This window comes from Girardinichthys multiradiatus, chromosome 3 (assembly GCF_021462225.1).
Source record: "Girardinichthys multiradiatus isolate DD_20200921_A chromosome 3, DD_fGirMul_XY1, whole genome shotgun sequence".
Classification (NCBI taxonomy): domain Eukaryota; kingdom Metazoa; phylum Chordata; class Actinopteri; order Cyprinodontiformes; family Goodeidae; genus Girardinichthys; species Girardinichthys multiradiatus.
In genome coordinates, this window is record NC_061796.1 from 9,017,126 (window position 1) to 9,041,026 (window position 23,901).

A 23,901-nucleotide genomic window follows, 5' to 3' on the forward strand; every position below is an offset into this window, starting at 1 on the left:
CCTGTGGTATATTTTTTCATTGGATTTGGGTCTTGACTGCACTCTCCGAACACCCATTTAGTTTATTAAGACCACTTAAAAAGAAAAACTAAAACAGCTAACAGTAAATTCTCACTTGATCTTGTGGTTACAATAAACTCTATGCTGACAAATTTCACCTCCTTGTGTTGATTATTTTTTTGATTCACTACTTATACATGTGTGTAAAAAGTTCTGTGTTTATATTTTGTTACTTCAGTCAAACATTTTAGATTATATAAGTATAATATAAGTATGTGTCTTATAAGTATTTATTACCCAATATCCATTATCATACTATACTGTATTATACACACATACTTTCTCACATTTCACCTGCCATCGAATATACCTGCTTTTCATCAGGTCACTTTCAAAATGTCCTCACTGGACTTTAAGTATATAATTTAAAATTAAAAGTTAATACTTTTTATACATGGGGTTTGACTGCAGTATTTTTTCAAACCTTCTTAACACAAAGTTCATGTCAGTCAGCTGTGAGGATGGAGAGAACGATGAAAAGAAGAGAGACAAAGAACTAGGGTAGACAGGGGAAAGCGACAGGTTGACCTTATATTAGGTGGAAGTGTAGAACAGCCACTTAGTAGCAAGTGATTCAAATTTATACATAATTTATTTTGAAAAAGTGCATTAGCAAGATGTGTAATTTATTTAAAGCTATTAAATAATGCTTGTTCGACCACATGACTTAGCTGAGAAGAGCAAAGGCAAGGGGTAAAGCCATGCCTCTGACAGTTGCATTCGCGGAGAGATCCTTCAGTAAGCTGAAGCTTTCAAAAACATGCCTTTGTTCCACTATGAGCAATAATTGCTTGACCCAGTTAGCAGTGATCTCTATTAATGAGATCTCCTGTAATGTCAGAACTGGGAGGTAAATCCCCCCTTTAGGCTCCTATAAACTCCTGATAAATGTTAGAAGTTTCAACGGAAGAGATACATTTTTGAACGTACATTCCCTTTTAATAAAATTTCCCTATAACCTGTAGTAATAAATAGAATTAAAGCTGCATGTACCGTTGGCAACCCCCCCCCCCCCCCACCCCCCCCACCCCCACCCCACCTGCTCAGCATCACCACCTCCAAGCCCCCCAGTGATCCCACCACACGATTCTATTGAAATATGACACCAAAATACACCACTGCAAACGACAAGATATTGAAATTTGCCATGCTGTCATGCCCACACGCTTTGATGCAGACAAAACGTTTGATAACTTTTGACGTCCAATGACTGAAGTGTATTTTGAGTCATTCTCCATCTGAAAAAAGTGAGTTCCTGTTGTCAGGGGGCAGGACTTTGATAATCTCAGCATTTGACCACATAGGATCGTTGGACACTTAAAGGGAATCAATCATACAAAGTTTGGTGTCATTAAGGCTTTCTATATGAAAGTTGCAGCTGTTTAAATTTCTTAGTGAGTAGGTAAAGCTCGTGGTTTGGCTGAACCACCTAGACATGCTCAAAAAACTCATGATTTTGATATTTTTTCCCCCCATTAAGGGGGCAAACTGACCAAATCTGAAGCTGACAGCAAAATCCCAAGCAGGAGTTTATCTAAGTTTGACATCTATAAAATGTCAAAAACTCCAAAACGTGACCCTTTGACCCAAAATTTGTTTGTTTTAGGTCATGCCTCCAAGATTTGGTGAGTCTTTATGTATGTTTAGGCACCCAAAAAGCCACTTAAAAAGGCAGAATAATAATAAGTAATCCTGCGATCACAATAGGCCGTCGCAGCACTTTCGCTCCTGAGGCCTAATTAGTATAGCAATTTTCTGTTTGTTTTACCTAATTATTAAGTAGATCCTAGCATGATTAATAAAACATTTCTTGATTTCATTTATTCCTACTCTTGATTCTAAATGCATTTTTATCCTAATTTTTATCATAATTCTTTTTGTTAAAAAGCACTCGATGGGAAGGTAAAAAATTCCTCCTTAATGAATGAGTTTGATTTGTAAGACAAATTTTTAATTGATTGTGAAACGAATTGTTTCGAGAGCACACAACACTTTCTATTCATATTTACACTATAAAACATTCTACATAAACTTTAAACAATAATCGGTTTTGAGCAATATTAATATTTTTATGAAATGGAAACTCTTGGGAAATATGCTCTGATTTGTTATTCAGTGTTTTTGTCTGAATCTGCCATGTTTTTAACAGTTTAAGATCCAAGCAGGAACACATGCAGAGGAATGCAGCAGTCTGCACAGTGTTATTTGACGATTTGACAATTACTGATAAGACTCTATCCACCAGTGTGTATGTGCTTGTGTTTGAGTGCGTCTGCTTGCTATATAAACAAATGTGCAGCCTCCTTTTCTGCAGTATGAGGTATTTCTTTTTAATGTGGCTCCCCATCCAGGACACAATACTGCCTTCTGACTGCCAAAACATACCAAATAGTCAGGCTCCTCTTCAGTATTCTGTAGTGGTTTGGAGATGTCACATCTATTAAGGCTATTTCTGTATTTTTCTGGTTTCTACTTCATCTTTGCTTCTCCAGAAGTCTGCACCAACTCCCTGATACCTGGAGCTAAAGGTAGGCTAAGACATAAATCTGCAAATTGTACCATTTAATTTGCTTTTTAATGAAATTTTAGCGAACATATGGGAAAAAATCTGAATGTGTTTCGTATTTTTTTCCATAAACTCTTAGTTGGAAGCAGTGTTTGCTCATACTGCTGGGAACTTAATTAAAAAGCACTTTTTACCCACCAAACAGATCTTTATGACTAAAACCTTCTGTGGAGGAACCCCTGCTACACTGTAGGATTTACTGAGCAGATGATAAACCCACCAAACAATAAATATCCTGTAGTTTACAAGCTGGCTGTCTGCATATCAACTTGAAGGGAATGCCTCCCTCTGTGTGTTTTCCATTTTACAACATCCAGTAGCTTGCTGTCCTGCTGATTCAGACAGACAGAGCTTATAAAATCCAAAGCTGAGCTTCAGCTTCATTTTTTTTCTAGGCCATTTCACCCAAGTGAAAAACATAGCCTTTAGATCTGGTTCAAGTAAAAGCCAGCAGGATTTTTCCCGCTGGAAAAAGATGAAAAATGCTAAAGGGCATTTATCACATTTTATTGTTTGTTTATTTTGGACAAATATATTTTTGCAAACTTGCTCTCTGGTGTAAAAAGTGGTGGCACGAATCAAAAAGAGGTAACTGTATCATCATATTCGCTTTCACGACCCACCATTGACTTTTGTGTAGGCTAGAAAGTCCCATTGAGTCAGTGTGTATTTAGACAGCTGCCACGAGAGTGAACTGATTATTTGTTCAAGACTCATCCAGATACTAGCAACCACAGGGTCAGTCACCCACTGAATATTTGAGTGGGCGTTGGACGTGCATTTTTCTGTGTTCCATACAGCCCCAAAAATGTCTTATTTATTTAAAACTTTTTGAACAAATAAACTTTTTTTTTTTTGCTTTTACTGGTTCTCCAACTACATCCTAAAATAAATTTGAAAGCACGTGGACAATGCTGGCATGAACACGTTGACGTTTTTAAAGAAAACTTAAAATGAAGATTTAATTTGTTTACAGAATTAGAATAACCTTACTTTCTGAATACTGAAATACTGCCTTATTACACGGACTTAAAAAAGTATCCATATCCCTTAAATATGTTGGCAATTTTCTATTTTAATTACATTTTATGGGGTTGAGCCAATACTTTGCACAACCACTACTCCCTGCAATTGAACCTGTAGGTCCTTTGCAATATATCTCTACCAGCTTTTTCTATCGCGAGGCTTAAATCTTTACTCATTGTTCTTTACTAAATAGTTCAAGCTAAGTCAAATTGTTTGGAGGGCATCTTTGATCATGAATTTATGAGTCTCGATAAAAATTCTGAGTTTGTCTGACCATTCTAACACATACTTTGATCCAAACCATCCCATTGTATCTGTGGCTGTATTGTTGCATCATTGTCCTGCTGAAAGGGTAGGCTCTACAGAATGTTCACAACCCTGCACAAAAAACTGACTCCACCCTCTAACAGTTTTTCTTCCAAGATAGCCCTCTATTTACCTCTATACATCTTCCCATCAACTCTCACCAGCTTCCCTGTCCCTGCTGAGGAAAAGTATTACAACAGCATAATGCTGCCATCATCATGTCACATAGTGGTGATGGTGTGTTCAGGGTGATGTGCAGGGTTAGCTTTCTGCCACACATTGGGTTATGCTTGTAGGCCAAAAAAGTAAAGTTTTAGTCTCTGACCGCAGCACCTTCTGTCACATGCTGCCATATTCTCCCACCTGAGCTGTGGATCTCTTCAGCTCTGCTTCCCTGATTAATGCTCTCCTTAGCTAGCTTGTCAGTTTAGGTCAGTGATGGCCATACTTTTTGTCTCAAAGTCGTCAAGTTGGAAGAAAAAAAAGGTCTTCTAAAAACTATAATCACAAAAAATTATATAATTTTTTACTTGCTCAACAATAAACTAAGCATGCAATATTGTAATTAAACAAATAAAATAGTCTGAATTTTTGTAGTAAAGAATAAATCCTTGTTAATCCAAAACCTAAAAAGGGTTTTGCATGTTTTCCTTATTAATAGAAAGGCATCCAAGTTGCACATTCCTTGGGCTCAATGAAAAAAAATACAAAGCAATTAAGTCTATTCTCAACAATAAGAACAGGATTTTGTCACTTTCTTTGAAAAGCTTTCTGTATTAATGAAATAAAAGCAGATTTGGGTTCACCAAACTATGCTTCTTGGTAAAAGTCACTACATAAAAAAGTTCCTAATTATTTTAAATTAAATTAAAAGCATGGTTATTAAAAGACAAATTGTTTGTAGTGTTCCTAATATTTTCCATTATAAAACAATTTTAATTTATCAGGAATAATTTTGCCCTCAATAAAAATAAAAGTCTCCATCTGGATCAACCACCTTTGCTGCCGAGCCAAATCTGTATCATTTTGAATTGCAGTCAGGGGGCCGCACAAAATCAGTCCAGGAACTGCAAATGGCCCCCGAGCCCCACTTTGCTTTGGTAGGTTTGGTAGGTTTTTTTCCATTTTCGGATGATGGATTGAACAACACCCAGGGAGATGTCCAAATTCTGGGATTTTGTTTTATAACTTATCTCTGCTTTAATCTGTTTGTTTTCTAATGTATTCCAACAGACCTCTGAGGCCTAACCCCGATAGTTATACTGAGATTTAATTACACAAAGGAGGACACAAGACTGACATCTGAAGGCAATAGGTCGTATTTTATTTTACTTAGGTGTAAAGAGGGTAAAATAAATGCATGCCGCACTTTTCTGATTTTTATGTGTAAAACATTTTTAAATCCATGCATAATTTCTTTCCAACTTCACAACTATGCGCCACTTTGTGTTGGTAGATCACAAAAATCCAGACAAAATACATTAAAATCTATGGTTGCAGTATGAAAAATGTAAAAAACAAAAAAAGGGTTTTGAATATTTTGCAAAGTACTGTGACATTTGACATAAAGGATCTCAGTTTGAGGGGACACCATAACCACATATGAATAAGGTATCCTGCTATTTGCTCGGTCTTAGCTGAATATAATGCACCTTTAATAGACACATGGAATCCTGTTCTGATTTTCTACCAAGTACTTGGTTATCAATGACCTGCCAAAAGCATTTCTCCCAGACCTCCGTTGTGGTTTTCACTTTGAAAAGTTATCGTATTTTAACACTATGATAGCACTGCTATTAAAATAAAATGGTTTGGCAAAAATTGAATATTAAAATAAACTGTGGGACAGTAAGTTGCACCGAAACCTTTGAAAAAACCTGAACTGGAATTCATACGCAAACATAATTGCCCAAAGCAATGTTCTGAATGTTTACTTTGTCTAAGTAAATGTGTTATTGCATATTATATCATCGTCCTGATAGCTTGATACTTAAAAAATTAAATGCATATCAGCTTAGTTCTTTCTATTGAAATCCAGGAGATCAAGGTGAAGCTGGAGAGCAAGGAGAAGAGGGAAAGCTTGGGAAGAATGGACCACCAGGACTGTCAGGTACAAAATATCAGTGTCACACTCACTTCCATGCAATGACTTTAGAATTGCAGAATTTCAGGCATTTTCTTTAACAAATTTATGAAACTTATGAAAAAGAAAAATAATAATAATTATAATAATAATAATTGTTCCTCTTTTCACTTACATCACTTCGAAAGAAGCTAATATCCCAATTGAAAAATATGAATTTCAATTTGGATACTGGAAAATCTAACCATGCAAATTCAGAGATTCCCACATTTTCTCATTAGCATGTTTTCAACATTTAGCAAATGTCAGAGACAATTGCAGGACAAAATAGGGAAGTAAACAGGAATCAGCTGGCTACACTGTTTTTTATGTTCCAAGAAAAAGATAAAATCTGCCCTTCCTTTTTTTAAGATTTTTGGCACTAGTGACCTTTATTGTACAGTGATTAGACAAGAAAATGGTGGAGAAAGAAGAGGATGACATGCAACAACTGGTCCGAGTCCAGGGAATCGAACTCAGGACAAACAGGTCGAGGACTATAGTGCTGAGCCACCAGCACCCCCTGCTCTTTATGACAAAATATTTTTCAGCAATGATGTATTATTCAGCCCCTCCTTGAACCGCCACCTTGACGTAGTGGAGGGGTTTGAGTACTCTAATGATCCTAGAGGCTTTATTGTCTGGGGCTTAAATGCCCCTGGTAGGGTCTCCCATATCAAACGATTCAGGGTGACAGGTCAAGAGTGGTTCAAGACACCTTCATGAGGACTACATAATCAAGGCACGTGACGTCATGACGTCGCCCGGTACGGCGGAGCCGGGGTCCCACTATGGAGCCAGGCCTGAAGACGGAACTCGTTGGAGAGCGCCTGGTGGCCTGGTTGCTCCTCGCGGTACCCAGCCGGGCCAAGCCCGAACGAGAGGCGCAAGGCCATCCCCCAGTGGGCCCACCACTCCATTATTCTGCTGGGGGACTTCAACCCCCACATGGGAAACGACAGTGACACAGAGAGTGGTGATCGGGAGGAATGGCCTCCCCGATCTGAATCCGAGTGGTGTTTTGTTATTGGGCTTCTGTGCTAGTCACGGATTGTGCATAATGAACCCAAGCACATAGTGAGGGTCTTCTGGGAACGTGTGGTGGAGCCCTCTGCCAGGGATGTATTTGACTCCCACCTCCGGGAGAGCTTTGACCAGATTCTGGGGGAGGTTGAAGACATAGAGTCCAAGTGGACCATGTTCTCCGCATCTATTTTCAATGCTGCTGCCCGTAGCTGTGGCCGTAAGGTCTGCAGTGCTTGTCGCAGCAGCAATCTTGAACCCGGTGGTGGACACCGGCAGTAAGGGATGCTGTCAAGCTGAAGAAGGAGTCCTATTGGCTGTGGTTGGCTTGTGGGACTCCTGAGGCAGCAGACAGTACCGTGAGGGCAAGCGTGCCGCAGCCCGGGCTGTAGCAGAGGCAAAAACTCGGGCCTGGGAGGAGTTCGGTGAGGCCATAGAGAAGGACTACCAGTTGACCTTGAAGCGATTCTGGGAAGCAGAGGCTGGGGACTCGGGGTTGGACTCTTTCATCACCCAGGCTGAAGTCACGGAGGTGGATAAAAAGCTCCACAGTGGCAGGGCTTCGGGGGTGGATGAGATCCACCCTGAGTCAAGTCTCTGGATGTTGTAAGACTGTCATGGTTGACACGCCTCTTCAACATTGCGTGGCGGTCGGGGACGGTGCCTCTGGACTGGCAGACTGGGGTGGTGGTCCCCCTTCATAAGAAGGGTGACTGGAGGGTGTGTTCCAATTATAGGGGGATCACACTCATCAGCCTCCCTGGTAAGGCCTATGCCAGGGTATTGGAGAGGAGAGTCCGGCTGATAGTCGAACCTCGGCTTCAGGAGGAGCAGTGTGGTTTTCGTCCCAGGCGTGGAACACTGGACCAGCTCTATACCCTCTACAGGGTACTCGAGGGTTCATGGGAGTTTGCCCAACCGTTCCACATGTGTTTTGTGAACCTGGAGAAGGCATTCGACTATGTCCCTCGTAGTGCCTTGTGCTCATGCTCCAGGAGTACGGAGTCGAGGGCCCTTTATTGGGGGCCATCCGGTCTCTGTACAAGGGATCAGGAGTTTGGTCCGCATTGCCGGCACTAAGTCGGACCTGTTCCCGGTGCATGTTGGACTCCGGCAGGGCTGCCCTTTGTCACCGGTCCTGTTCATAACTTTTATGAACAGGATTTCTAGGTGCAGCCAAGGGCCGGGGGGGGTCTGGTTTGGGGGCCAGTGGATTTCGTGTCTTCTTTTTGCAGATGACGTGGTCCTGCTGGCCACATCTAGCCAAGATCTACAGCATGCACTGGGGCAGTTCGCAGCCGAGTGTGAAGCAGCTGGAATGAAGATCAGTCCGTGGCCATGGTTCTTGTCCAGAAAACGGTGGCTGTCCTCTTCAGGTTGGAGGGGAGTTCCTGCCTCAAGTGGAGGAGTTCAAGTATCTTGGGGTCTTGTTCACGAGTGAGGGAAGAATGGAGTAGGAGATCGACAGACGGATCGGTGAGGCTGCTGCAGTAATGGGGACATGGTGCCGTTGTGGTGTAGAGAGAGCTGAGCCGAAGAGCAAAGCTCTCAATTTACCGGACAGTCTACGTTCCTACCCTTACCTATGGCCATTAACTTTGGGTCATTGCCGAAAGAACGAGTTCCCAGATACAAGCGGCTGAAATGTGCTTCCTCTGTAGGGTTGCTGGGAACTCCCTTAGAGATAAGGTGAGGAGCTCGGCCATTCGGGAGGAGCTCAGAGTGAAGCCGCTGCTCCTCCACATCGAGAAAAGCAAGTTGAGGTGGCTCGGGCATCTATACCGGATGCCTCCTGGACGCCTTCCTCAGGAGGTGTTCCAGGCACGTCCCACCGGGAGGAGGCCCAGAGCACGGCCCAGGATACGCTGGAGGGACTATGTTTCTCGGCTGGCCTGGGAACACCTTGGGTTCCCCCTGAAGGAGCTGGAGGAGGTGCCTGGGGAGAGGGAAGTCTGGGTCTGGGTGTCTACAGAATCTGCTGCCCCCGCGACACGGACCCAGATGATGTGGAAGACAACGAGTACGAATACAGGTGTATTATTCAGGCCAAATATTCTGGGCAGTAAGCTTGAGAAACAGAGTTTAACCCATCTGTTTGATGCAGACTGAGCTGGTTTGTAAAGGCAGACAAACCTACACAAAGAAAAATGAACAAAAGGTAGTCAATGCATTAATTTGTGTTGAAGAGAGATAGAGCATCCTATTTTATCGAATGGTTTTCACATGAAATGTTAATATAGTTTACATAGTAACAAACCAGAAACATAAGTATTCAGAAACTGACATACAGTTGAAACCACACATTTACACTCACTGTATAAAAAGACATATAACCTTTTTTTGTCTGAAATTAATCAGTCTATATGTTTCCTGTTTTGGGCCAGTTAAGATTACCAAAATTTATTCTATTTGCTAAAAATGTTGTTACGGATTGTTTTTTCCTCATAGTCAGATGTTTATATACATTAAGATAATATGCCTTTTAACAGTTTATGAAAGATGTCATGATCATGAAATCTGTACCGTGCAGGCTTCTAATTTACAATTTAAGTTAATTGGAAGCATGTCCTTGGGCATACTTCTTGGTAGACATCAAACAAACTGCTTCCTTGCAGGACATCATGTGGAAATAATTAAAAATAATTCAGCCAATATATCCGAAAGAGACTTGTGGACCTTTACAAATCTGGTACATATCGATACTATATCCAGATGCCTAAAGGATTCACATTTATCAGTTCAAACCATTATAAATAAATATGAACACCGTGGCAATGTTCAGCCATCACAATGTTCAGAAGGGGGTGACAGGTTCTGGGTACCACAGATAAACATGTTTTGGTATGAAATGTGTGAATCATCCCCAGAACAAAAGAAAAAGACCTGGTGGAGACGCTGACTGAAGCTGGTAAGAGAGTGTTGTTATTCACACTGAAACAAGTTCTGTACTGACATGGGAGGAAAGGTCACTCAGATGAGAGGAAACGATTAATCTAAACCCAAAGGAAAAAAGCCTGATCACATTTTGCAAATGCACTCAAGGACAAATTCCTGTGGTTTGATAAATCTAAAAGTGTTTGGCCATAATTACCATTGTTACATTTGGAGAAAAACGGAGAAACCTTGAATCCCTAAAATCACAATCCGAGCTGGAAAATACAGCATCACATTTGTGGATTCTTTGCTACAGGAGGCACTGGTTCACTGGACAAAACAGGTGACATCACGAGAAAAGAACATTTTATTAAAATATTCAAGCAACATCTCAAGAAATCAGATAGTTACGTTTGGCCACAAATGGGTCTTCCAAATGGACAGTGATCCTAAGCATATGGCCAAATTAGCAACAAAGTGACACAAAAATCAATGTTTTCATGTGGTCATCACAAAGCCCATATTTCAGTCCCATGGGACATTATTGGGCAGAACTGAAAAGTTGTGTGTGAGCAAGGCAGACTACAAACCTGACTCAGTTACACCAGTTCTGTCAGGAGGAATGGGCCAAAATACCAGGAAACTATGGCGAGAAGCATATGGAAGGATATCGAGATGTTTGACCAAACTTAAGGAGTTATATAAATACTAAGTATAAATACTAACTACTGTATCTGGCTCTGAGAAAGTAAAAATTGTGTAATTCTGTTATTCTGGAATTTAGTAATAAGGAATAATTTGAGTAATCCTAACTGACTAATTTAATGTCAACACTGATAAAAACAAGTCTTGTCTTCTTATACATTGTATTAAAAGGTTTAAATTGCACTCTGTCCTGTATGTATGCACAAAGTACAAACTTAAAAGACACAAGTTGCAGAGGTCCATGTGCTCTATGTACTGACACAAAGCAAGAATGAAACATTTCTCTCATTAAGCCTGCGAGTACTGAGAACAAACTGAGAAAATATGATCAGTACATGTGAACCTTTTTCAACTTTTCAACTTTACGGACATTATTCAAAGCCTGTCATTATGGTTTTTCTGTCCGTACGCTTACTGACAGCCATGAAAGCAGGTCCCTACAATGATTTTGTTAGTGCACCATGTCGGCAGCGCAACAGATGACGCATGTATTCCCAGTCCTAATTTAGGCAGTGTTACAGGAAACAGTTGCTTAATTTTGGAAGCTTAAAAGGGAATCCATGACTCTCAATGCTCTGGAGGGCAACAAAAACTGTTTGTTTGTCTAAACTTATTAATATCAAAAAGCTGTTAACTGTGCTCTGGCTGGTTTTAGTATGATTTTTTATGTAAGTGAAATGGAAAAATGCACACAAGTGGTCATATTTTTCCTTTTAGCTGATTAAACAATATTTAAATTCTACTGAGCTTTGTTTATTTTTAATGTTTGAGTGTTTTTCAAGCTGTTTACGGTTGTTTAAAATGTGTCTTGAGTTGCACATTTACACTGAGAAATGTACCCTTCACCTCTTTTATCGACCAGCAGCTGGAGAATCCAGTCGTTAAACCAGTTGGAGGAGTTGGCTATTATAACGTGACTGCAGTGATACAAAGGCCTGTTATCTGGATGCTCACACAGACCGTTTAACTGGCGAGCACTGCCAAAACAACATCAATCAGCTGTTACAGAGAGAGGGAACGAGGAGAGACAGGAGTAAAAAATCATTTTTGTCCTGTAGAAAAAGACAAAAACATATATAATCACATCTCACAACGTGCTCTCTGCTCGGGACTGTGATAACATTAACTTTATGAACATGCATATGAAGCGTTTTGACATAGCGTTGAAAAAATAAGTTATGCAAATTTTAAATGAAGTTCTCAAAAACAAGAGCTTTACATAAATACCTAAGGCAATCCACAAAACCGCCACTCCTTCTCATCAAAGCCTGAGTTAGAAAGTAGGACAGTGGAAGAGAGAAATTGTTTTTGAAATTTGTTTATCAAAACATTTAAGACCCTGGTTGAAGCATTGATATGTGTGAACATCTGGTTAGTGAATGAAAACAGAGTCCATTTGATATTAAGGTTCTGATTAGGTATGAGAGGCTTTCTTGGAGTAAAGTTCTTGTAGGGTTAGCTGAACATGTTTTGTATGCACTGGTGTGTGTGTGTGTGTGTTGTAAATCCTTCTAATAGTAATCTGGCCTCAACAGCACGCCACTTAGTATTTGAAACGCCATCAGTTTCCAGCTGAATGGTTTCCTGAGGAAACACTAGTTCAAGAGCTGGCAGAAAACCTCTGGCTGCTCAGTATTATTCCCACACACACACATATGCTCTTACTTGCACAGGTTTTCTTGTTGTCTGATACTGTCCTACATTCTCGTTTCTGTCCACTAATGTGTGTTTCTGCAAAACTATAGCAACACTAATAAGGGCTACAGTGTCTTGCAAAAGTATTCATATACGTTGAACTTTTCCAAATTTTGTCCCGTTTCAACCACAAGCTTCAATTTATTTTTTTCATTAGACAGAGACTTTTGTTTGGCCTCGAAAAAGTTGTGGAAAAGCATTTGGTGACTCAGAAAGAAGGAAAGAAGGAACCATCCCAATCAGTAAAGAGTTAGGAGAGGGGACTGTGGACCCAAGCTGAGAATACTGTCACCAATCCTGTTTGTGGTGTTCATGGACAGTGTCAGAGTCTGGTTGTCTCCGTGCCTGCTGCTCCCTCTTTCCACCTCTAGGGGCCGCAGACCTGGAGGACTGAAGGTGTGACAGGTGTTCTTCATTGAACCAGAATCCAGAGTCTAGACTGGATTCATTCTCGGCAGCAGGCCGCCCTCAAGATCTCTCTGTCTGGTTAAGCGAACCCTGTCCACCCTCCTACGGTTCCTTCTGGATCATTAAGAAGCCCCCAACGGAATCAGCACAGCCTCTCTATCCCAGACCCGCACCATTTTCCCCCTAGCGGATTTCCCCACCCTAATAGTAAGCCTGACCACAAAATTAGCAAGTTTGGTTTCACAATCTGAACTCACCTTGTTGTTTTTTCTTTCCAGTCGGAGGACTCTGGAAACTTGCTCCTTGTACATTTCATTTATTGTAAATACATTTCTTAAACGTTTCTCTGTTTGAGTGTTCTCTGCATGTAAAACGATGACAGACAATATCTCAAGGCGGAGAAAGATGTCTGGTTTAGGAACCTCAGGATCTCATCTTTGCTTTTGCAGATACTGTGGTGTCCTTGTCTTCTACAGGCCCTGACTTTTTAGTGTGCGCTGGAGTCTGGAGCAAAGCGGGAGCGGAGCGAGAGCAATGGACGAGTTGAAAAATCTGAACTTTTTCCTAAATTAGCGTTGCATTAACCAATCAGGGACTGGATGTGGCTGTGACGTAGGGTGAAAGACCACAGCGGAGAAGAAGCGGTTGTCAGTGAAGATGGAGGACCAGATCATAGTGGCGGTGTGCGGCAAGCCAGAGTTGTATGATTCAACTAATTACTTTTACCGAGACATGTACAAAAAGGACCTGGCCTGGTTATGTTTAGGCACAAATATCTTATATTTAGGAGATGTGGACATTAAAAATCGGCTGTTTTTTTACTGAGCTGAGATTTATTTACTCACCGAAGACAGATGGACAGGCGTTCAGCAGCGGGGATACAGCGCGGTAGTTGGTGTCCTGGAGGCCGATTCGTCTCCCAACACAGGACAGCAGATCTTCGAACTGGGTCCTGGACAGACGGAAGTACCGCTGAAATCGACCATCATCCAGACGCAGCTCCTGGAGTAGGTGGTGGTAATCTCCGAACTGTTCCCGTCCCTGAAAAATCTGGTGAACCCAGGGACGTCGAGGTCGGCGGCGTTTTTCGGCTCTCCACAGGTAAAACGCCGTAATTATCCGTGAAATCCATGTCGGCCATGTTCAGTTGAAACCAGCAAACAGCAGATGGAAGCTCCTCCTTGTTGCCAAATGCCAACGCGGAGTTCACGCGGAATGTCAAGGGGCCAAAGCACACAAATGAGGTGAAATATTCGCAGGATCCGCGTTCGGTGTGAACACACCATAAGACTGCAAGGGAAGCTCATCTTCCCCTAAAATGTCAAAAAAAAAATCAAATATATACTGTTGTGTGTGTGTGTGTGTGTGTATGTCATTGACTAAATATGCGCTACAACGCGCTCAACTTTTGTTCAGAATCAGCTTCTTATCACTGGTAACGACGCAGTTTCCTCACTCATTCCCGCAGCTTCACAGTGCTTTAAACAGTGAATTCAATAGCAAAGCAAAAATGCTGGGCTTTGTCCCGCCCATCGGACGCTCAGCGTCCTATGGGGCAGTGGGCTGGCCTCGGCTGGACCGGACGCTCAGCTTCTGCATGATGATTAGATGATCTGTCTGAGGCTGAATCCCTTTTTAATTGACAGCGAAATGAGCGAATCAGCGATCTTGAAATTGAGCTTCCCCTCCTTGAAAGACCAGCATCCGCCACTGGTCACAGCCAAATGTGAAGCAGCTGAGATGAGAGTCAGCTCCTCTAAGTCTGAAGCCGTGGTTCTCAAAAAGTAGACCTGCTATTTCTAGCACAGGGGTCAGTCTCTGCCTCAAGCAGAGGTGTTTCAAGGGGATATTTCATGCTTTTAAATCCTTCCTTTTCACACTTAAATCATTCAGTTTTGTCTATAGAAAGTGGAACTGCGATGCTTTGGTCTAAATTCTGTGTTATTGTAGCTCCACAGGCCCCTCTTTTACCCCTGTTCTGAGGTGGATCTGAGAGCAACTCGTTTTGGTGCGGTCTCTTTAAACGCTATTGAGACACTTCATACCCGGTCCCTTCCAGGTCAAAGAGCGTTCCACTCCGTTCGGCTATTTTTGTAGTTTAATAGCAGAGATTATTACCTAGCGGCACAGAAACAAGACAAAAATAGAAAAAACTATGCAAAACCGTGTAATAAACACACATTACAGTTATGTCCTCAAGGAGCAACTAGCAGCACACAGCACCAACATAAGCAGAAGGCACGATGCTACTGCTTTCAAAGCAGTGGTCAACATGTCATATCAACAGACAATAAATTCATGTCTAAATAAAGTTTGTCGTCATTTTAGCGTTATTTGCAGCTAACCGCTTTGCTGTGTCTGTCGTTTCCATAGACTGAAGAAACTGACCCCTTAATCAGATGAAGTCTTTCAGCAAATCCTTATTGATACAGTTGGAGGTTGCTCAACGCACTCGTCCTTGAGAAATCTCGGAAGTCCATGACATTGTTTAGCTGTTCCAGAGCAAATACTGTGATGTAATAATTAAAAAAAAGAATAGAGAAAACTGAATGGATTGAAAAACATTACCCAAACAGTATATAAAGATATCTACGCAGCACCTATAGAGACTAAATTGAACTTTTCTGCACTTCTACAGACTCCAAGTACACAACAAAATGTGTTTAAAGGCTAACAAAGTGGCATTTGTATGTCCCTTTTAAGTTTCTTGGTGTCTTGTTCATGAGTGATGGTAGGATGGGGCTACAGCCAATGGAGCTTCTGTAGAACTGGGGTAATTTGGTGAAATGAAGACGTTCCAGTGATAACACAAGCAGCTGAGTTCTGGACCATTTGAAGCTTATGAAGAGATGTTTGAGGGCGGCCAAAACAAGAGAGTTGCAATAATTATATGAGAGGTGACAAGGCTGTGAACAACAACTGAGGTTGAGTGAGGGGGAAAGGAGGGACGGAGACAATTAATGTTGTGCAGATGAAAATATGCAGACCAGGTGATGTAATTAATATCAAAGATGACACCCAGACTCTTAACCTGAGGTGAGAGGGAGACTGTGGAGCTTTCAAGAAAGAAAGAAACACTGTTTATTTTGGATAATACTGATATTGTTCATACAGGAAGGAGCTCAGTTTTAATTTTAATACCATTTAATTTTAGGAAGTTTGAAGGGACCCAAGATTTTATTTCAGACAAACAGGAGGTAAGGGAAGAGGTTGGAAGTATAGAATTAGGTTTCCTGGATAAGTAGAGTGTGGTGTTATCTGCGTATCAATGGAAATGCATGTTAAATTTGCATAAAATATTGCCAAGGGTTAGGGAAAGAAGGTAAGAGATCAAGAGTAGGGGTCCTGGGACAGACCCCTGAGGCACACCAGATGTGACAGGAGAGTGGTAGGAACTGAAGGACTTAAATTGGACAAAGTGAGGCCAGAAAGGTAGGAGTAAAACCAGTCAGGGGGCATGTGAGTGATGCCAAGCAAGTATAATCTGTTGAGGTGAATGATGTGAGAAATTGTATCAACGGCCACACTCTGATCAAGGACAATGAGAATGGAAAGTAAACCTGAATCAGTTGCCATCAGAAGATTTTTTCATGATTTAATGAGAGCAGTATCAGTACTATGTCGTGGGCAAAAACCAGACTGGAATTGTTTGTAGAGGTTATTGTGAGTTAAATAGGAAAAGAGTTGAATAGCAGCTATTTTTTTCGAGTATTTTGCATGTGAAAGGTAAGTTCGAAATGGGCGGAGTTTATAGTTGTCGGGATCTGTTCCTGTTTTTTTCCAGTAAAGCAGTGATAACTGCAGTCTTCAGGAGGGTTGGAATTGAAGAGTGAGGGATAAATATAACAAATTTCAGTGATGTATACATAACAGTAAGTAGTTTCTGTGTTCCTTAAAGAATAAACAGAGGTTCACAATTGAAACAGTGCTTAATAAGTTTTCCCAAAGTTCATATGTCTAAAGGTCCCTGTCAAGAATCTAAGCAAATCTAAGAATCTAAGCAAAAATGACAAATATAAAGCTTAATAATGGTATGAACCTCACTGTCATCTTCCACTTTATCCGGAACCGGGTCGCAGGGGCAGCAGACTCAGTAGAGACACCTGTGAACCTTAAAATGAATAAAAACTGTTCTTAAAATAGGTAAAAACAATATTGGTGGTTTATGATGTTTTTATTGCCATTACACACATGTTTAATTGACTTAATTGTAGCAGAGTCATCTGGTAGTCTGGGCCATCAGATACGTCCAATGTTATTTTGGTGGGTCTGATGCTGAATAGATTGTAGTGGATTAGACCAAAATGACCATTCTATACTATTTATCCTAATTTCTTCTTCCTTTTTTCGCAATTAGGTGTGCCAGGTGAACCAGGCTTTAAAGGAGAAATTGGTCCCACAGGAAAGATGGGTCCCATTGGAGAGAAAGGTTCACATCCATGCTTCTATTTCTGGTTTGACACAATGTCAATCTCTGTTTAAAATTCTCTTTCCTATTCTCACTTTTTTAATGCTGTTGAAAAGAGTTTGCACAGCATTTCTGGTAATCAGAAACTCAGGCATGTGTTTGTCTTTAAAAACTTTAAAGAAGAAAAAAAGACCTGATGACTAAATATTTTTAGGCTTTATAACATCCTCTGTATACATTTATACTTGTTTCAGCACATGGAGACTTTGGAAAATTTTGTTGTGACATTTTACATAGTATTTTACCATGAAGAGAAAATCCTTTCTCCAGAAACCATATTTGAGCTTTGACAACTTCTTTATTCTAACAGACTCAAAACATGAAAGCAGGAAATCCTTCCACATGTAGACACACTGAATTAGTCCCAAGCCTAAAACAAAAGTAAAATATAGTTTTGAAATGGCTCATTAAGTGAAGTATAAATGGTACCAGTAAAGCAAAGCATAAGTTCAAGCTTTAAGGCATGGCATCAAAAACCCTGCAGTATGATGTCAGGCTTTTGACCAGGGTGACTTTATTTCTACTTTTATAGGCAGCCAAGTTCCCCTGCCTTTCTAGACATGCACTGCTCTCTGTATTCATTATGTTTAATACACTTACAGGAAAGTGACTCTTCATCAGCCATCTCAAAGAAGAAGTGAGGTCACAACATTGGATTAACAATGAGACTGGGAGGCCATAGCTCATAAAACACCTGGGAGTGGAGGGGACTAAATAAACAAAGGACAATGCCAACCGCTGCAGGGTTCAAAACTTAATACACCCTCACTCACTCATAAAATGAGTTGAATTTCCACTTCTGCTTAGGCTTACCCCATGTTAATATCCAAGTCACGTCAGTTTATTATAATATAAATAAGTAGGAATAACTTTTGTTTGCTTTATTTTCATACATTTATCAGCTCATTTTGTTTGTGCAAAAGAAACCAATGATGGTATTGTGATTAACAACTAACAGCATCAAGACTGTGTGTGGTAACTTATTGTTTTTTTGTGCCTGGAGATAACATTGGCCAACACTGCTGGGATTTAAACATCAAACAGTGTTTGAATACAGTGATTCTATTATTTTTATGCCAGGAGGTTTGAAACTGCAACCTTTCCCCCCAGCTCAAACAGACCTGTGCAGGTATAGCATGTCACTGTTCTGACTGTTTCCCATCTATAATCAGGCCATTGTGATGTTTGTACTGCAAATCACTTCCCCAAAACCTCCAACTGCCACTTGGGTGGACGGTGTCAATGTGAAGCTGCAGCCTAAGTGAACTGGCTAATTCTAGACATTGTTTAAATATAAATAAAACAATTTAAGTACCTCCAGATTAAAATAGTTCATGTTTGTATAGAAGAACTGTAACTTAAACTTTTAATGTAAGGTGCACTACGATGGTTCATGACCTAAGTAAAGCTGCGAGGGGGAGCATTTCATTTTAAGTATGACTCTGCCATCTGTTGTTGAAATTCAGAAACTACATAACCCTAATACGTTGTTCTTTCTTTTTTCGCTGTTAAAATGTCCTAATAAAATATTCACACCAATTGGACTTTTTCTCATTGTGTAATTTTACAACCACTTCAGTGTATTCTATTGGGAGTTTTTGTGATGCACCAACTCTAAGCAGTGCTTCATTGTGAAGTGGACGTAAAAAAAAATAGTACACTGTTTTAAACCTTTCTTCTCATAAAATGCTATGCTCCTTTACCCTAATATCCATAAGTACAGTGTTGTTTAGCCAGCTGTCGTCCGGATCTGTTGACGGGATAGATGCAAGAACAAAGCCATTGCTAAAAGAAAGTCATAGGAAGATTGTTTTAAATTAAAGTCATTTAGGGGATACAGCAAACATGTAAGAAGATGAGAACAAAGTTGAACATTTGGGCCTATCTGCATGTGTGGTGGAACCATAACAGGCCCCATCACACTGACCACACTATCTATCCTACATTGAAACATGGTAGCAGGATTATGCTGTGGGCATGCTTTTCTTCTCCAGGAACAGTGAAGCTGGTCAGAGTTAATGAATGGAGCTTAATAAAGAACACAACATCTGTAGGAGGCTGCAAAAGACTTAAGACTGGGGCAGAGGTTCACCTTTCATTATGACAACAGCCCTAAACACACATTCAAGCCACACTTTCCATATTTTTATTAATATACTATTTGACATCCATGTATATTTTTCAAATATAAAAATATAAAAGGTTTAAGCTGTATAAATACTTTTGCAGTGGAATATTTCTTAAACATGGCTGAGCATCTGTGATTTTATTCCTCTTCAGGTGACAAAGGTCCTAAAGGCTTCAATGGAGCAGTCGGGGTCAAAGGAAAAGCTGGTAAGAATACTTTAGACCATTTTTTTCAGCAATTTCTGATGCAATTTTTAACCATGGTTTTGTACAAATTTAACCATAAATATGTTTGACAGCAGTTAGTATTTCGATTAATTACTTTTATAAAGAAAATAAATCTGTCAGGAGGGAAAATCCAGGTTACTACAGATGTTCTTAAAACTGGTCCCTAGTAGTAAAATCTTTAGAATACGCTGAATTTTGTTTTGTTTTTTATTATTATTTACTTTTTTGCAAACATTTTTAAACATTTTATAAAATCGGGGCAGCAGGTCAATTATTATAATCTTTAGACAAAGCACAGTATGTGTTAAAGTTGTTTTATCCATCAGGTGCAACATGTGACTGTGGGAGGTACAGGAAGGTGGTTGGAAAGCTTGATGAGAACTTAGGGAAGCTGATGAACACTGTTAAGTTTGTGAAGAATGGTGAGTTGTCAGTGAGAACTTTTAACCTTTCTTATATGTACTGAGAGAAATGCAAAAATATAATCAAACCAAATGTTTATGTGATTTCATAATTTAAGATGTCCGTTTGATTGTAAAGGGGGTTGCAAATAAACGTCTTTGCACATTTAAACTTTGTGTTACATATTTTTGTCTTTCTAAGCATGCTATTGCCATGACGTTTGACCACATCTTTTCTCTTTCTGTTTTCTCTTTTCTGTTTTCTTCTCCTCTGAGTACCTACAGGTCCTTCTCAAAATATTAGCATATTGTGATAAAGTTCATTATTTTCCATAATGTCATGATGAAAATTTAACATTGACTGTGGGTACTTGACACTGGACTTCTGGCATTTCCTTCTCCCCAGTCTTCCTCCAGACTCTGGCACCTTGATTTCCGAATGACATGCAGAATTTGCTTTCATCTGAAAAAAGTACTTTGAACCACTGAGCAACAGTCCAGTGCTGCTTCTCTGTAGCCCAGGTCAGGCGCTTCTGCTGCTGTTTCTGGTTCAAAAGTGGCTTGACCTGGGGAATGCGGCACCTGTAGCCCATTTCCTGCACACACCTGTGCACGGTGGCTCTGGATGTTTCTACTCCAGACTCAGTCCACTGCTTCCGCAGGTCCCCCAAGGTCTGGAATCGGCTCTTCTCCGCAATCTTCCTCAGGGTCCGGTCACCTCTTCTCGTTGTGCAGCGTTTTCTGCCACACTTTTTCCTTCCCACAGACTTCCCACTGAGGTGCCTTGATACAGCACTCTGGGAACAGCCTATTCGTTCAGAAATTTCTTTCTGTGTCTTACCCTCTTGCTTGAGGGTGTCAATAGTGGCCTTCTGGACAGCAGTCAGGTCGGCAGTCTTACCCATGATTGGGGTTTTGAGTGATGAACCAGGCTGAGAGTTTTAAAGGCCTCAGGAATCTTTTGCAGGTGTTTAGAGTTAACTCGTTGATTCAGATGATTAGGTTCATAGCTCGTTTAGAGACCCTTATAATGATATGCTAATTTTGTGAGATAGGAATTTTGGGTTTTCATGAGCTGTATGCCAAAATCATCCGTATTAAGACAATAAAAGACCTGAAATATTTCAGTTAGTGTGCAATTAATCTAAAATATATGAATGTTAAATTTCCATCATGACATTATGGAAAATAATGAACTTTATCACAATATGCTAATATTTTGAGAAGGACCTGTACTTAAAAAAGCATAAAACAATATAGATGAACTTAATGCAAACATTCCCAGTATCCATCCTCTAAGGTGGCTGTGGATTTAGAATTATCCGCTCTATAACTATTACTCATAAATTTGTCATCATTCCTAAACTGGCTCTAATTATCTTGGAAATCTTAATGTGCAGTGGTCCTGGGCTTGAAGGAGACCGAGGAAAAATACTACCTGCTTGTGAAGGAGTCCAAGACGTTCAGAGAGGCTTCAATGAACTGCAAGCTAAGAGGAGGCACCCTGGCTATGCCAAAAACCAGCAACATCAACAGTCTCATGGCAGACTATATCAATCAGGCAGGGCTGACTATGGCTTATGTAGGAGTGCAGGGTCAAAGAAAAGATTTGGTAGGTGTTTAGGGCCTTAAATCAGAAACTGCGACAATGCTGCTGCTTTAAATTGTCTCATGTTTTATGTTGTTTGGATTAATAAATTACCACAAGATTTTTTTTTCTTAAAGGATGGAGCTAGAAGTTATATTTATGCAGACTCCACCTCTCTGCGGGACTTTGCCGCTTGGAGCCAGGAAGAGCAGCTACGTTCCTGGTTACCTCCAGCCACCAACTCCAGCTGCGTGGAGCTGCTCAGCACTGGGACATGGAATAACGTGGACTGTGAAGCTACCATGTTCTTCATCTGTGAGTTCCCGAAGAGCAGGAGAAGAGGAAGAGGAGGACCACCTGCTTCCACATCATAAATGAGTAGTTGGTATGGATTAGTATGCTGTTTTGTCTTACAGAAAGTAAGAGCAAAGAGCTTCACTTGTTTAAAGCGGGCATAAAAAGTGCTAAGAGACTAATTTAGCCACCATCTGATATTTGCAATAAACAAAACAGTCGCTTCTTTGTCTTCCTCAGAAATATCAACACCGACTCAAGATTATAGAGGAAAATATGCATTTTATATAGTTATTTCTTTTAAAATGTCTTAATTATGCAATTTTTGTTCATCTTTCGTTTGTTTTGTTTGTGTGTTAAATTTTATCTTACAAAATGTGTGGCATCAAAAAGGAAGGAAAAAAAGTTTACTAAAAATTTTGTTTGCTTTTCAACTTGTTTTATGCACACTGGGCGGCTTTATCCTGTTTACGTCCCTAAGGGCTATCACAGTTACAACTGGATATGAGGCCAGTCAGCAATTTCTCTATTTACTGTGGTTAAAAGAAATGACTAAACACAATGATTTTAAACATATGAAAAATCACATTTGTATATTAAAAATATTCAATAAAGTAGAAAATTATTGAAAAGTTAATTTATTTCAGTAATTCAGTTCGCTAAATCATTTAAATTAATGACACAGAGACTAATATTTTCAAGCCTTTTTTTCTGTTAATTAGGATGATTTTCTGCTTACAGCTACTGAAAACCTGACATTTAAGATAAGAGTATTACATCAGATCAATAAACGACATTTTAATACAGAAATATACGCTTAATAAAATGTTTGTTTAATAAGTACTTCAAGGTTGTTATTTTCAAAAGATACTTTTAAAAATAACAAACTAGCCTCATTGGTAGGAATATTCTAATTTATTGCATATTACTGCCATGATCAGCACCTGTCTTGTGTTTTCTGTTAATTGCACCCACCTGTTTTTCATGCAGTTCTGTTAATCCTCTGTTGTATATAAGTCTGTGTTTCTGTTCCCTCATTGTCAGGTTGTCTGTTTGTCCAGCTGCTTTCCTGTTAATCCTGGTTCTTGAGTTTTCCTTCGTGACCTGTAAATTTTAGTCTGTTCATTAAAAGGTATCCATCCTCAACGCGCTTCCTGATGTCCTGCTGCCAGTTTGGTTCTTTGCCACCTCCAATCACGACAATGACTGTATACATATAATAATTTACAAAATTCTGGATATCTAGAGATGGGGAAAACACTTCATCTTAAAAATATTTTTCTTAGCAAACACGAAGAAAAAAAATCCAAAATTTAAAACACATTTTTTCCTATATTGTTTACTACCATTTCCCCCCTTCTATAATATTTTTGTCCATAAAATTATGCTTGTCTAAAGCACAACAAAATAAAATGACATAAGGCTTAAAAACATTTGGCACCAGCTGTAGAAAAAAGGTTTAAAGTGCGCCAAGCATTATTTTATGTAAGTTTACCCTTGTGTCTATTCTTGGTCTTATTAAGTATTATAATTTTTTTTTAGGTTTTTGTAGCACTACTAATTTTGTTTTAGTTATTTTTCAAAAGTAGGCAGACAGGAAGTGTAGTGGGGAAAGGGGGAAGAGATGCAGCACAGGTGCAGGGTCGGGACTCGAACCCGGAACAGCTGCGTCGAGGACTGAGGCTTCCATATCTATGGGTCGCGTGCTCTACTGCTACACTATGCGCCACACTGCACCCATTATTATCATTATTATAATTATTAGTAGTAGTGGTAAAAATATTTAAATAAATTTCCATGCTAACAAAATTTATAAATAAAAAGAAAAGCAAAATTAATAGATATATTTCAATATATATATATATATATTTTTTTTTTTTTTTTTGCAAAATTACCAAATAAATGTGTAATACATATGGAAGCAGAAAAAAAGCAGTCAGTCCTCACTACCATACCCAAAAAAGAAAACAAAAAAACTAGCTAATCAAGTTTTGACACCTGACCCTGATG

General features: G+C 39.9%; 1 protein-coding gene across 1 annotated transcript; it reads left to right on the forward strand.

Annotated features, from left to right (window-relative positions):
* The first annotated feature begins 2,389 nt into the window (after positions 1 to 2,389).
* colec10 (collectin sub-family member 10 (C-type lectin)) lies at positions 2,390 to 23,037 on the forward strand. Its single transcript, XM_047361417.1, has 7 exons — positions 2,390 to 2,588; positions 5,997 to 6,068; positions 17,143 to 17,214; positions 19,534 to 19,587; positions 19,935 to 20,030; positions 21,410 to 21,621; positions 21,735 to 23,037. The coding sequence occupies exons 1-7, from the start codon at positions 2,489 to 2,491 to the stop codon at positions 21,969 to 21,971; spliced, it is 843 nt and encodes a 280-aa protein (XP_047217373.1). The 5' UTR covers positions 2,390 to 2,488; the 3' UTR covers positions 21,972 to 23,037.
* The last annotated feature ends 864 nt before the right edge of the window (positions 23,038 to 23,901 follow it).